Source organism: Aythya fuligula, chromosome 15 (assembly GCF_009819795.1).
Source record: "Aythya fuligula isolate bAytFul2 chromosome 15, bAytFul2.pri, whole genome shotgun sequence".
Lineage (NCBI taxonomy): Eukaryota > Metazoa > Chordata > Aves > Anseriformes > Anatidae > Aythya > Aythya fuligula.
In genome coordinates this window covers 8,194,403-8,209,326 of record NC_045573.1, presented here as the reverse complement: position 1 = coordinate 8,209,326, position 14,924 = coordinate 8,194,403, and the positions used below count along the sequence as shown (strand labels likewise).

Here is a 14,924-nt window from a genome sequence, read left to right as displayed (position 1 = left end):
TAAACAGCAGCTTTATTAAAAAAAAAAAAAAAAGTCTACAACAATTTTTACTATTACAAATAAATAAGTTAATAAAAAAATCTTTACCTGTAATGAGTACATGCAATGATGAAGTGATACTCTCTTTTTAAAAACTGTCACTATAATATTCCCTAATTCTTTCTGGGTGGAAGGAGAAAGACAACTTCAACTACTTCTTGTCTTGATGAATTTGTGATCTACATAAATGGTTAAAAGGGGAGAAGAAAATATACAAAGTGCTTCAGGTTAAGGTGCAAATTATACACAATTTACAACAGTGTAAATGATTACAAGAAAAAGGTTACTTCATGAAAAGAATTGTACTGCCTGGTCAGTTTTGTACTATGTTCTGTTCTCATTATTTCAAAAGAAGCAAATGATAAAGTAGAAAGGGCTTCACTCTTGATTACTTCTTGATTAGTGTGTCCAGGCTTTGCATTCCAAACAATCTTCCCAGAGGTTTTTTGGGAGACATGTCCTGAAAGCTGAATGAACCACTGAAGATTGAACTGCCTGGAGTAGATCCTCAATAATGTCCACAACAAACAGGTCAGTAAATCATGTTTGTCTGAATTTTCAGTGGTGCTAATCACTAAGAAGAAGCAGTTGGTACTAAATCAGGAAAAATAATTTCTGATTCTAGCAGCTATTCATAGGACTTCGTCATTACTGAGCCCTTTTCTCGATTTTCTTGTTTCATTTTCATTTTTAATTTTGCAGGTAAAAGTGTTAAGAACTGTTGAAGGCTTTCTCTCAATAAAACTTCACATAAATTTTGGCAGACCACTAGGGAACGCTGAATTTTAAATCTTTTTCATTTTGTCAGCTTTGAATACCCTTTCCAATCTTGAACACTGTTCCTAAATGTCCTCAGTCTCCTCTTTACCTGCTGTGGTGTATGTTTTGTCTTTACAATGCTCTTAAATCTATAGGCTTTAACTAAATCATAGAATTGAAGCAGACTGAGAAATGAAAAATGGCTTACTATGTTATTAAAAATAATAATCAAAATAATTAGGTCTTTCTGTTACAGAAATTAAAGTAGATCAATTGTTTATCATTATTAACAGTAGCAGTCACAACCTCAAGGAAAGGTTATATTTAACAAAATGCTTGGTAATTTTACTGAAGGATGTTTTCTTAAGTAAGAAAAATAGTTAAAAATGTATTTTTTAAATATATTATTCCAATATCCACTTGTAATATTTAAAAGTCCATATTTTACCAGTAAAACCTTTTCTTACATGAAGTTTTTCCACCAGTTCTTTTTAATAGGGTTTTGATTTAAAATGTAGGTATCACTTTAATTCTAAATTTCTGTTCAATAATCCTGATTCTGAAGTAGATGACATGGCTCTCCTGTTGCTTATCACAATCCCTCTGGGATACATACTGTAGTTGTCTGAATGCATGTGCTGGATTTTAATAAGTTTTGCTTTCCATTCCCTATATCAAACACCCCCTTGGGAAACTGATTCTCACTGTCAAGGGAAAAATTCCTCTTACTGCGTGAACCTAGTTCTTTTGATTTTAATGTATTTATTTGTTGAGTTGAGCACTGTTTTACCTACTGTTACTGGAAAAGATGCCACTTAAGGATGTAGAATCATATGAGGTGAATATAAAATCAAATATTTTTTTCTCTGGAGCAAAGATACCGTACAGGATTATTTAAAACTGGTCAGTATTTCTCTTCCACAGTCTCCATGTAGCCTTGAGTACACCATGAATTACTGTTGGTTTTACCAAATTACGTGTTTGGGGTGGGAATGGGAGGCCCAACATTCCAGAAAAATTACATTTTTAAGCTGCTACTATATATTCTCTTAAAACAGGCTTTCAAATGTATTCACATTTTATTTGAGAGAGCTTTGTAAATCTAAGCAAAGCACTTTCTTTTTGGTCATCGAAATGTTTAGTGTGATTCAAATTGTTCTGTTTTTATCCAGTCTGGTTCTCTACATTGTCGATGGTTCTGGAGGTGCAGGTAACTCTGTTCATGCTGGAACCCCACTGATAGTCATGAACTGATGTTACTGGGGCTGGGCAGACCTGCTGGGGGTGAGCAAACATAGACCTCGCAGGGGAATTGCTGCAACGCCATCTCAGCCCTTCCTGTCAACTGCTGAGCCAAGAGCATGTTTCTCTTCAACTGCGCTGACTTCCAGGCACTCAGCTCAGCCTTGCCTCTTTGCTTATTCTACTGTGTTAAAGGCAATGGGTTAAATGTACTGGGTTAAATATTTTTGTAAAATTCGCCTTCACTCAGCAAATTAGAAGTGAAGAATCAGTAACTCTTTTTGAGAATCTCTGGTATTGCTATCTCCCAGCAGTGATATTACCAGAATGATATTACCAGTCGCTGAATGTTTTTTTTCATGGCAGAAGTGATCATGTGTTACACTCCAGCAGGTTTTGTGTAAGTACACGACAGTTCCTGTACGGCCTATATCCAGTAACTCATTTGTGCATATCTGGAAGGATTCTAATATCTTCACGAGATTCCTTTCTTCATCAAAGATCACAAAATGTAACAAGATGATGAAACATTCTGCATCTGGTTCACACAATTTTTATGCTGTCAATCATAATTGAAAAGATTTAAGTTGTGAAAGTCACCGGTATCTCAGTTCGTTCTCCTCATACGAAGATTAACTATTATTGTAACAGATTCTGCAAAAAAAAAAAAGAAATAATTCCGCTGTTAAATTAGTTGTTTTGTCTTGGGGAATAAAGTTTTTTATAAAAACCATGATCAGTGCATCAGAGGTAAGTGGTTACGGTTGAGGACATGGGACAAGAGATAACTAGAGTGTTGAATACAAAACTAGCTTAAAAATGTGGGACAAAGGGCAAAGCTCACTGTCTTTGCAGCTTTGCTCAGTCCACAGAAATTTAACATGTAAAAGAATTCAATCAAGAGCTTATTTATAATTTATTCCTAGCTGATAGATGGGTTCATCCTTGTAAGAACAGGGAAGAAAATAAGCTGTATTTCAGCAGTCATTCACTGTAGCTTATAATGAGCCTAGTAATTTGCATGTAGCATTTGAAAATGGAAAATCAATAGATGGGCCCTGATTTTGGAATAATCGTAGCCTACCAGGACCCCACTGTCTCCTGCTCTGACTGCAGGCTTTTCCAGACACAAACCAGGTTTTGCTCCATGCTTCAAAATGTTCGTGTATGTTTAACAGAAGCTTCTAAATAGCATTAAAATGGCAGTTTGGCAAGGTTCAGAAGCTATCTTTTGACTGCTGAAAATAATAATAAAGATGGAAAAAAATAGAAGAAAAAATAGCAGTGGAGAGGAAGAAAGTCACTGGACTTGAGAGCCTTTAGGATTATTATGGTGAGTACAGGTGGAAAAGAGAGGGCATTTACATTGAGGAAACAGAAACTGGAAATATCCTTTAGTTTCGTGTGAAGGAAAAGGAATCTCAGAGAACCAGCTACTGAGTGCACTGGTATAAGAATAAATAACCTTCTTACAAAGTAGACAATAACAAGCTGATGTTGTGTTTGACTAAAGAGAGCTGCGGGCCATTAACAGCCCCAAAGAGCACACTGGGAATCTATAAGGTTCAACCAAGCTACAGAAAAGATACATGATGAGGACAGTATATTAAGTCCTTAAAAAGCTGTTCATATAAGATACAAGAAAGCAGGCTGGGGAACTTTGCATTTAATGAAATTATTAGAAGCATCAGTTTTGCTGCAAATCGCCTAAGTGACTCCAATTAATAATTAATCTGTTCATAACTGAATCATCTTTCTTTGGATAGTTTCAAGGTGATACTTATCTTTTTCATCATTTTTGTTGCAGGATTCATCACAACAATTCCATTACCTTTCTTCTGTAGTCTACAGCATCTACATACATCTTCTGCCATGAAGATATTTAAATTACCAATTCTAAAATCCTTGTGGACTCAGAAACCTCTGTATAGGACTTTCCATGGACACTCCAAGCTGCTTGCCTCTGATGTGTATTCACAGTATCAGGCTGTCAGACGGGGTGAACAAGAAATACCAAAGTACTTTAACTTTGCAAGTGATGTACTGGACAAATGGACTGAAATTGAAAAGGTAGACAATCTTTTGTTGTGCAGATAAGATCCGTTAATTCATTTGAAATAAATATGTTTTGCTTTTATTTAAAAAATAATAAGTTGCTAAAACTAATTTGCATTAGGTGATGATACAGAATTTCACTGCTTGCTTTATTTTTTAAAAACGTCTCTGACCCTTGGTGCTCTCTGTGTAAGTAGAAGAAGCATTAGTAAGACCTTTATGACTTTGATTTAACCTTGGAATGGCTGTGCTTATTCTTTCCACATGCCATAATGTTAGATGTTCACATCATAAAAATAAGGGTAGTTTAACAATAATAGTGCATACCAGGGAAATTTCTCCCACAAATGTGTAATTGCCTTGTTCCAAGGTAGATTCTGCTCTGTAGTTGGTTAACTCCTCTCTTTCTGAGCTTTCGTGCTCGTCCTGGTATACTGCATTGTCCTGTTTTATTTTGTCCTCTTTTTGTGCAGTTTCTGTGTATTAGTATTCCACAACTCCATCCAGAATATCAGGGATATGAGGTCAAGTGTTTCATGTTAAGTGTTATCTTCTTTGGAGCATTAATGCTCAGCATGAAGCTTAAACTGGAATAGGATTCAGGCTAGGACTTGAGTCTGGAGACAATTGGGCTGGTAAACATTTCAGGTTCAGAAAAGGGCAGTTTATTGGGAATATATGAGCATGATCCATAGCAAGTCTTGCACAAATAATAGCTCATATGCAAGTTGTGAGACACTTGAATGCTCCATAATTTGCAGATATTTATGCTTTAGAATTCCATGGCCTTTTGGAATAAAATGTTTTTGTTTTGAATCCCTATGTCTTACAGGCTGGAAAAAGACCATCAAACTCTGCTTTTTGGTGGATAAGTGGAAAAGGAGAAGAAGTGAAGTGGAGCTTTGAGGAGCTGGGCTTCCTGTCACGGAAAGTGGCTAATGTGTTGACTAAAGTATGTGGACTGCAAAAGGGGGACAGAATTATTGTGGTCCTGCCACGAATCCCAGAATGGTGGCTGGTGAATGTGGCTTGTATGCGAGCAGGTCAGTGAGCATATCTGAGAGTAGTAAAACTGGTTAATAAAGTAATCATCTGAAAGGATCAAGAATTGTTTATAAAGAAGTAATATAAATTAATAATGCAGCTACCAATTATGCAGGCAGTCCTGAAGGATTTGTACTAGGTGCCATAGGGTGGGTGACCTGGAAGCATGGAGATGGCAGAAGACAGGGAGTTATGGAGGTCAGCAGATGGGTCCACATTTCATTTCTTACAGGAGAGCAGAGCAGCTCCATTACTCCACTGTTAATTGACTTGGGAATGTCAGGGCAAATTCATCTTAGAGGTCAGTTTGGGAATAGTTAGTAGTTTAGGTTCTTAGAAAAGGATCAGATGTAAAAAATGCTATCCCAAACTAACTTTATTGCTCTTCCAGGAATTGTCTTAATTCCAGGAACGACCCAATTATCAGCCAAAGACATGTTATATCGACTCCAGGCTTCAAAGGCCAAGTGCATCATTACTGATGACACAGTGGCTCCTGCAGTAGACTCAGTGGCATCTGAGAGCCAGTTTCTGAAAACCAAGCTGATCGTGTCCCAAGGCAGTAGGGAGGGATGGCTAAACTTCAGTGAACTGTACAAGTGAGTATGCATTAGTGGCATTGCAGTCATGATGCAGAAAGTAGACATGTTCTCCACAAGCGCACATTTAGAAGTATTCATCAAATGAAAATACTTATCCAATAACATTAAGCCTTAGTGGTGTTAATCCATGACTGCCTGATTGCTGTTTTCATATCAGAATTGTTTGCTAACAGTAGTTGTTTGCTAACACCAGTCTTATTCCAGGAAGTTTCTACCCTCTTCTTTCTAAGGGAAAGTCTGTTATTGGGGAAAGCGTAACTCGACATTATTTAATCTAGTTTGGTTAAAAGCTTCTGTGAAGCTTATTTGAAATAGGGGTTGCAATGTGTAACCCATCATTAGATTCTGAAACCTGTGTAAAGTAACCATTGAAGTCACAATTGCATTCTGTGTTTTAAAGAAACCAATCTGCTGACCATTCCTGTGCCAAAACAAGGATTGAAGATTCAGTGAATATCTTCTTTACCAGTGGAACCACAGGTTCTCCAAAGATGACTGAACATTCCCAGGGTAGTCTTGGTTTCAGACCCCTGTTAAGTGAAAGGTATGAAAGGTTTGAGCCTGATTGAATGTGAGATAATTGGAGCTGCATATAGTAGAACTGTTGAGAAGTTACCAAGTAAGAAATACCCAATTGTACGGCCACAGTCCCTCTTCCTCTAAAATCAGGTTAGAAATGCTTACAGATTTACAGGTGAGTAGGATCAGCCCCAGTGTTTCCATGTTCCAGTGAATATCTCCTAGCCTTTCTTTAGAGTGGTTCAAAGGGCAGCCATCAGCTGGGAATATTCTAGTGTGCAGTACTGAAATATATCATGCTGTTTGGGCTATCAAAAGTTTTGTTATGTGTGTGGATGAAGAGAGTCAGAGTTTATGTTGGTTACACAGATCATCCTGGTCCCTGAGCAGACTTAGAACTGAAATATCTGGTGTCTAACACAGCATCCATGCATGCTTCTGCTTCAGCTCTATCTTCCTCCCTAGTGTGAAGTCACTTCATTGGAGTTCTTTCCCTTACTTTATCCTATGTTATGACTGACATCATATATGTATGATATATTTATGTGTATATATTTCTTTGTACAAATATGTACTTAAACCTTAGATGCTCTTTTATCCCTGAACTAGCTCATAAGATGAACTTACTGAGAGTGGCCAGTACCCATGTTGCTCATTAGGAGATGTGGTTTTTCTTGGAGGGGGTGTGTGTGTGTGTGTGTAAGGGGTGGGGAGGAAGGACATGGCTCTTTTTTTTGTTGTTTTCTTTCATTAAAAAAAAAGTTACCATAACCTTTTTTTTTTTTTCCTCCTGTGTTAGGTACTGGTTGGATTTGACTCCATCAGATGTAATATGGAACACAGCAGACACAGGCTGGATATTAAATTCACTGACATCTGTTTTTGATGCCTGGGTTTTTGGATCATGCATCTTTGTGCATCAGCTCCCACAGATTGAATCAGCAACCATCCTAAATGTAAGGAAGAAATTATGGATATGTGTTAATCTGCAGAAAGGGAGCAAAAAGTAATTCTTAACTGCATACAAAGATTTATTGAGGGTTATGTCCACTGTTGCATTCAAGATACTGTATCCTTTCCATAAAGCCTTATAAATGTTTTTAATATACACAGAAGGGGCCAATCCTGAGATTCCCTCATATGTTTTACTCATAGCTGGTGAGCATATGAGTGAAAATCATCCCAAAATCAGAACTAATTGCTTACATATATTTCCAGTCACTGTGGAGGTAATGTTGCCTGGCATTAATGCAAACTGAATCTGAAGTGATTCTCTGTATGTACTGGCCAAGATGAAAGCAAAAACATCCCAGTAATGTAGACAGGCTTATTCTGCCCATGCTTCCAGCTGTGCAGTCTGGGTGTTATGTAGGGATGTGAGCATGGGATTTTGTCCAGTCAAACATACTGTGATTCTCAGCCTGTTGTGGCAAGTTTAGGGGAGTTTCTTACCCAACAGAGAGTATCTGGTGCTCTTGCTTAGAAGGGAGAGCTTTTGTCCCCTTCTGTACATCACCTATGTACTGTACATCCACAAAGCAGATTTTTTTTTGGTCTGAGCTTCATATGTCATCTTGTTTAACTCACTAGACTCTCTGCAGATTCCCTATTGACACTCTGGTTGGTGTTCCAACATTGTATCGCATGCTGGTGCAAAATGATCTCTCCAGGTAGGTTAAGAGATTATCTACCCTAACTACCCTTTAGTGATCTTCTGGATCTGGCTTTTTAACTAGTAGTAATTCAGTTTAAAATATCATTTATGAAAAGACAGTCATACAAGATGTGTCAGTTTTGCTGAGCTTTATGATCAAACATAGAGAAACTTGATGTTTTCCATGAGAAACTTGAGACTTTTCATTACTGAACTTGAAAGCAAATCCCAGAGGGTATGAAACTGAGCGCCTGTAAAATTCTGTTCTCATTTTCAGTTACCACATTAATTGTCCACTGGGAAGGGCTGTCATCCTAGAAAGTCAGCATTAGCATAACTGCGGTGTAGCAGTTGTACATCATCTTCTGTTCCAGTTTCTCACTGACAAATGAACTGGCACCATTTGTACCTTCTCTCTTGCACTTTCTCACTTGGACTTTTGCTGAGGGTCAGCAATCAGGCCACTTGCTCAGCAAGTTGATCTGGGGTTAGTTACAGGCTTATGCTTAAATCCCAACTGACTTCAGAAAAAAAGTTTTCTTTGTTTTCCATGTGTGTCGACCTGTGCTAATATTCGTTTATAATGTTGAGTAAAGACTGATATCCTTGTTTTATTGGGAACCCAAGGATCGGGATTCCTTTGATTTCCCTCCTTCATGGGAATAACTCTCCCCATAAACAGCACCCCAGTGTTATTTGCTTACACTTGTATGCTGTTTTTCTGCTCCTTCTTTGACCTGATAGATGTGTTTCTCTTTGTTTTTTTAACTCCATGTGAAGTTACAAATTCATGAACCTGAAGCACTGCATGAGCGGAGGAGAACCGCTAAACCCAGAAGTTATGGAAAAATGGAAAAGCCAGACAGGGCTGGACATCCATGAAGTGTACGGCCAGACTGAAACGGTACATCTATAGTGTCAATATTCTGCTAAATATTTGTAATTCCTTTTTGCTTTAAGATGCTTTTAGTTTCAAGAACACTGTTGATTCACATTTCTGTGAATGTTTTAGTAACCACCTCTACTGATAATCTCTGACAGAATGCATTTTCACGGTTGTCCTCACAGAATCACACAGAAACATGGATAGCTGGGAGAGGATGTGCTCTAATATTTCCTTAAATGTCGTTAAGCAAATTCTAGTTGACAGTGACAGGAAAAATGGCAGAGCTTGAAGCTAAGGAAGAAGATTGGCTAGTAGAGGATACAGATTCTTTGCAATTAGTGGCACAGGATACTTTGTTTCTTGATCTTACTCATTTCTACCATACAGCACTAATATATAGGATTCTATGTATCTTAATTCCTTACTTTGAGATTATTCTTCAAAATACACTTAATGAATTGAATGTGAATGTAGCAGTTTTTTGTGACAAATCTTTATTTTGCTTTTTATTTTTCAGGGAATAATCTGCTCTGTTTTTAAAGGGATGAAGATTAAACCTGGATCAATGGGAAAGGCGGCTCCCCTTTTTGATGTTCAGGTTTGTTGGGTACTCTAGATTTTTTTCATCAGTTTGGAGGGTTATTTATTTTTTTGACTCAAGTACATGTTGTTTTTCATTCTAGGTTGTAGACAAAAATGCAAATATTCTGCCTCCAGGACAACAGGGGGAAATTGCTGTCAGAATCAAACCTATAAGGCCACTTGGTTTGTTCTCTGAATATATAGTAAGTATTTTCCAAAACAGCAGTCTCCCCAAAATATCTCCAGTTCCTTAAGGATTATAAAGGCCCGATATTTTTCACCAGTTTTCAGGTTTGCTGACTCATCTTTGAGTCCTGACCTGTAGAAGCAAACTGGTTTAGTAGAGAGAATCTGAGAAGATGCCCTTGAGAACAGAGGGGAAAAAATGTGATCCAGACTTCACTTCATCCCATTCTTTGATTCAGATATCGGGTCAAGGACTTTAAAACACAGATTTGAAAACCCAGCCTGAAACATTTCCCTAACATCCTCACCACTTACCATGATCTCACTAAGGAGTACTGTATATTCACTATACACTATCTGAAAAGCTAGATAAATATTTATGGTAAGGATTGACCAAAAGATCGAGAAATCTAGAGCAAAACCGAGTAATTCACTTATTTGGATTGGTGAATGTTAGAAAAGCAAAGAGAAGAATTTATTTGAGATTGAGTTATTTTCAGGAGTCAGTTTGTGTTTTTTTTAAAACCTGTTTTATTGTATTTTATAACAAAGTCAGTAAAATTCTTCAAGAGCCTTGATTCAAAAAATTAAGTTCCAATTAATTTAACATTTTATGTGTTATAGCATAATGCATAGCTGATACATGCTAAAAATTTAAATGACTGTTTGTGAACCAATTCAAGGATAATCCTAAGAAAACTGCTGAAAGCGAGCGTGGGGATTTTTACGTCACAGGGGACAGAGGGACTATGGATGAAGATGGATATTTTTGGTTTATTGGAAGAGACGACGACATCATCATTTCTTCAGGGTTGGTTTGCATGCTTCCTTTCTAAATCTGCTGTTGTATAGTCTTACATGTTACACTTCAGGTGAGCTTCTGACACAATGACCTTGTGAAATGCATTGTCCACTTGCCTTATGAATGCTCACATTTGTTATTAGTTTTTCATAGACCAGCAGTGTCATCTTGGTCATGTATCTGTAACAATTTCCCCTGCACATCTCATCTGTTTCAACACAGCGAAAAATTCCACTGGCAGTGGAGGGATTTTAATCTAGTTTGTTTTTTAGCTGAAATTGAAGGACACCTCTATCAGAGTCAAAGACCATTGAAACATTTTCTTGCAAACATGTTGAAATGAAACAATTTGGTATTGTATGATGTGACACCGTAACGTGACATCAGCTGGTACTGCAGACCCCAGCTATTGGGGTGGGTGTAGGCACGGCTCAGGAGCCACCAGGAGAGCTGGGGGGAGATGAACAGGTATCCACTGCCTCTCTCCGAGCAGTCCTCTACCACATGATCACCATGAAATGCTCCTACCTTATAATACAGTTAGCCTTCCCATTCTGCCTAAATTAGCTGTATTTGTTTTTTCTCACTATGCAAATTTTAAAAAGCCAAAACATTTGGTACTGGTTTTCCAGTTCATCAAATCAAATCCTTTGTTGTTCTTTCCTTACCTAGGTATCGCATTGGGCCATTCGAGGTAGAGAGTGCACTGATGGAACACCCAGCAGTAGCAGAAGCAGCTGTTGTCAGCAGTCCAGATCCCCTCAGAGGAGAGGTAGTGATGCTGAACAGCAATGGGGGAAGCAATATGTTTAAATATATAGCTATATAAAGCAAAGTCCCTTTGCTGTAATGTACAGCTGTAAGGCAGTCATGCCATGATGGACAATCCTACTTGGGATGACAGGCAAAACTTCTTCCTGTTTACATTCTCTGTAGAGAGCATTACAGTGACATTTGCTTTTCTCTCATCAGACTGCTTGTTATCAAGCACTTTCTACACACGGAAACTGTTGTTTCTGGCTGTCTTGGTATATCCAAAGTTATACTCTAACTGCCCTGACATTTGACTTGGGCTGCCTGTGTGGGGAAAGCACAGCCCTGTACTGGGACGATACAGTCCTACTGTCCTTAGTGTGAACTTCAGAGAAATAGAATGTCCCTCAGCTTCTGGGCAGCCTCTGCTGAGACACTCCTTGTTACCCCTGTCTTCTTGACATCCCCCTGAGATCATGGAGCAAATCTTCCTTATGTGTAATGGGGACAGGAAAGGTTTTTTCTTAAACTTTAAACATCCTTTTGCATGTACATGCGCAGAAGCTGGGCACAACCATTAACATACACTGTGCTGGTTTCTCTCCTTCTACCTCTTGCATGTTATGACTACTTACTGGTAACCAATGTGTCAGGTCTTAAAAACTGACAGTGCCAGATCGCTCTTACTGACCTTGTCTTACAGGTTGTGAAAGCGTTTGTGGTCCTGTCTGCCACCTTTTCATCCAGCGACCAGGAGCACTTAGCTTGTGAATTGCAGGAGCATGTCAAGAAAACTACTGCTCCATATAAATATCCCAGAAAGGTAAATGTTTCTGTGGAGAAACTAAACTAGGGCACCCTTCCGTAAGTCACGGGAGAATTATAATGTGGATTTTCATTGTTCACCTGAAAGAGACAGTGGTAGGGGCTCAGCTAGAGCAATGGCTCCAGAAAAATCTTCCTAAATAACAATAGTTCGTGTAAAGTATTTGTTTAAATCTCACAAATATTTCTAGGCTTTGTATGATATCCTAGTTAGATCTGCATGTTCTAAGTCAGGGTCACAATTGCAATTCTCCATTTTTGCATTTTGTCTGGAACTATGCACTCTCCAGTGACTTCAGGGGTAGCACCTGACTGAGTCTGAGTAAGTATTTATCCAATGGTCCTCACAGTTTACATGTAAGAGGAAAGTCCAGGAGGATGCACTTCATGTTTCTCAGAAACTGTTTTCCCAGCACTACAAGAAAATTACTGCCAACAGTGCTTTAGTTCACACGTGTAGAATGCGTAGGAACTAAGGACCATTAAAGACTTGGTGCCAACACCATCCCTCTTCTCTTCATTTTGTCACTCATTTCTGTCCTCTGATATTGTTTAGGTCTTCTTCATCCTTCTGTTACAGTATCCGGTTTGGTTAGCTGGGAGGCAGCTACACAGATGTTTGGCCATCTAGGCAGCCAAAGAAATTTACAGAAGATCTGCATTGTGCTACCCTGATTGGGCATGGTCTTGATCCTTTATACAAGACATTCTTACTGATGGGAACCCTCCATGTTTTCCACATATCCTGAATGCCTTTCTTGGAAAACCAGCTCTATAGAGAACATACTACATTGTCTTCTGTCTTTTTTATTTAGGTGGAATTTGTCCAACAGATGCCAAAGACAATCACTGGGAAGATTAAGAGGCATGAATTAAGGAATAAAGAGTGGGGACGGATGTAACATTGTTTGGAACTTCACAGAACTTCTTTCATTCCACTGTTGCTATATTTCTCTGTTACAACTGGCCTGGTTTGTTTTTGTCAAATGCCTGAGCATCAAAACATGTAGATAATCCCAAAGTATGATGTTTGCACCTGCTTGCAAAACTTCTAACGTCAGTGCCACTGGTTCAGTTCCTGAAGCACTGCTGGGAGGACAAACAAATCATACAATTCCATTCTAGTCCTTAATATCCAAAAGCTCAAAAGAACTTAGCTGGTGACCCTTCTCTTTTAGGGAGCATCCAAAATCAGTGAAGAGATATTGCTGATACAGATTGTATAGTTCCAACTTGCAGAAAAAGACAGACATGACTTTGAGTTGTTCAAATGCCACATGCTCTAAAGTGAATGCAGTCCTCCTAATGTTTAATGATGGAAAGACTCCCCTATTGATCCTCAGCGTCGTATATGCTTCTTCCACAAATACTGTCTAACATGGACAATAGCTTCATTGCTCACCCTCTATTCTGATCTTCACATGCAATAGACAAAAGCTCCCGTACCACTTGTGGTCTTTAAAGTTTGCTGTTAGGCAAGTGACGCACTTTGTAGAACAAATCATGGCTCTTAGCCATATTAGCCACTTGCTGCAGGACCAGGCTCTGTCTGCAACGTAGGTAGAGGTGAATCCAGTGAACAAACTTCTGTGATCTGGTTTGGATGATCATGTCAGTTTAATATTTAGCTCTTCGCTTTATGAAGAAACATGTATGGCAGTGTACATACTGTTCCTTCAGTTGCACATGCAATAGTGGGCCAAGTTTTAAGGCTGTATTAGTTCTTAACTGTTCATCTTCAGGCTTGTTGATTTTATGTACTCAAAGACTTCATTTTCTAGCACGAATTTTCATTAAATCATGAAAATACCTTCAGTGGGCCTCTTGTGTTCATTAAATAAGAGGAAATTGCCGGAACACAGCAGCATCTCAGGGCAGGAAAGAAGGTCTTCTACAGCTGTCTCACTGCCTGGAGTTCTGTGTCTTCTGCGCTGTTTTAAAGTGAGATTTGGAGAATGCTAATTTTGAGAAAATAAAGCATTTTATTTCTTTAGCTTAAACACTTTGGTTATGTCAATGAAACAATAAACAATTTATGTAGCAGCAATGGCTGAAATGAAAGGAATCATTAATAAATACAATGTTTACATAATTCTTTTCTGATAATGGCTTCATTTTCTTAATGCTACTTAGTATTTCACAGAGATTTCATAACACTTTTCACTATTTCACTCCCAAGATTTATAGAAGTATGGATTACATAATTGTAAAACTAGTCATGAGTAACTTAAATGCAGTTGTTTTGGCACGTCACTCATCGCTGTCTCAAGCTCTTATTTGTACCCAGTTCAGTTTCCCTTAAAAGTTATGTACTGCTGGACCTACCAGGGACTCTGCCTCTTCTAGATCTTTCTGCTTGGTTTCAGACATTAAGTGTTTTACTATCGCATGCCCAGCCAGATGCAAAAAGTATAATCATAAGCAGGTGTATGCGTTGGGATTCAGAGACCCTAGAAACTATCCCTGGCATTGCAATTAGCTGTTTGGGCCATTAAACTCCAGGAATATTTGAGGGTTGGTGGGATTGCTTTTTTTTGTTTTTTTTTTTTTTTTCCATCCATCACCAAATTGTAAGGGCCCAAAAATCAAGCAGCTAAATTGAAAGTTGGGAAAGTTAAAGGCCTGTAAAAGATCTAAATGAAACTGTACCGCACCCACCATAACAGTTCTACCACTGATTTCAATGGGGTCAGGAGTCTTTTGACTCAAAATTCAAGTTTGTCTCGTTAGAATAGTTTGTGCCAAGCTTCAGTGCCTGAATTATGACCTACTTTAATCCCTTATTTAGCTGACTCTAGAAGGTGGGTCTTTCTTGTTCTCTAGTACCCATTTTTTTGCATGAATGGGCTAGGATCAAAGTCAAACATATTTTCAGGTTATTCATTCTGCTGTAGTCTGCGAGGTACCCTGCTCCATGCTGCAGCAACCTCTTAATAATTGATGTTCATTATACTCTTATGTCTCATATTCAGGGTA

The 14,924-nt window shown here is 38.4% G+C and overlaps 1 protein-coding gene across 3 annotated transcripts; it reads left to right on the top strand.

Moving 5' to 3' along the window:
* The first annotated feature begins 59 nt into the window (after positions 1-59).
* On the top strand, positions 60-14,004 carry LOC116495464 (acyl-coenzyme A synthetase ACSM4, mitochondrial-like). Of its 3 annotated transcripts, XM_032197937.1 has the most exons (14): positions 60-570; positions 3,848-4,110; positions 4,928-5,138; positions 5,531-5,738; positions 6,142-6,285; positions 7,060-7,216; positions 7,851-7,930; positions 8,695-8,818; positions 9,318-9,398; positions 9,484-9,585; positions 10,252-10,379; positions 11,043-11,142; positions 11,827-11,946; positions 12,764-14,004. In XM_032197937.1, exons 2-14 carry the CDS (start codon positions 3,913-3,915, stop codon positions 12,848-12,850), a joined length of 1,740 nt encoding a protein of 579 aa, XP_032053828.1. In that variant the 5' UTR covers positions 60-570; positions 3,848-3,912; the 3' UTR covers positions 12,851-14,004. The 3 variants fall into 3 exon arrangements, with proteins under 3 accessions (XP_032053828.1, XP_032053830.1, XP_032053829.1); XM_032197938.1 differs by lacking the exon at positions 60-570 and having other exon boundaries at positions 1,358-4,110; XM_032197939.1 differs by lacking the exons at positions 11,827-11,946; positions 12,764-14,004 and having other exon boundaries at positions 10,304-10,379; positions 11,043-11,116.
* Positions 14,005-14,924: the final 920 nt, after the last annotated feature.

Bases quoted from the DNA above. Each gene is read 5' to 3' on its own strand.
- LOC116495464 (XM_032197937.1), top strand. From the start codon at position 3,913: ATGAAGATATTTAAATTACCAATTCTAAAATCCTTGTGGACTCAGAAA. The intron at 7,217-7,850 runs GTAAGGAAGAAA...TTAACTCACTAG, and splicing joins AATCAGCAACCATCCTAAAT to ACTCTCTGCAGATTCCCTAT. The intron at 8,819-9,317 runs GTACATCTATAG...TTTATTTTTCAG, and splicing joins TGTACGGCCAGACTGAAACG to GGAATAATCTGCTCTGTTTT.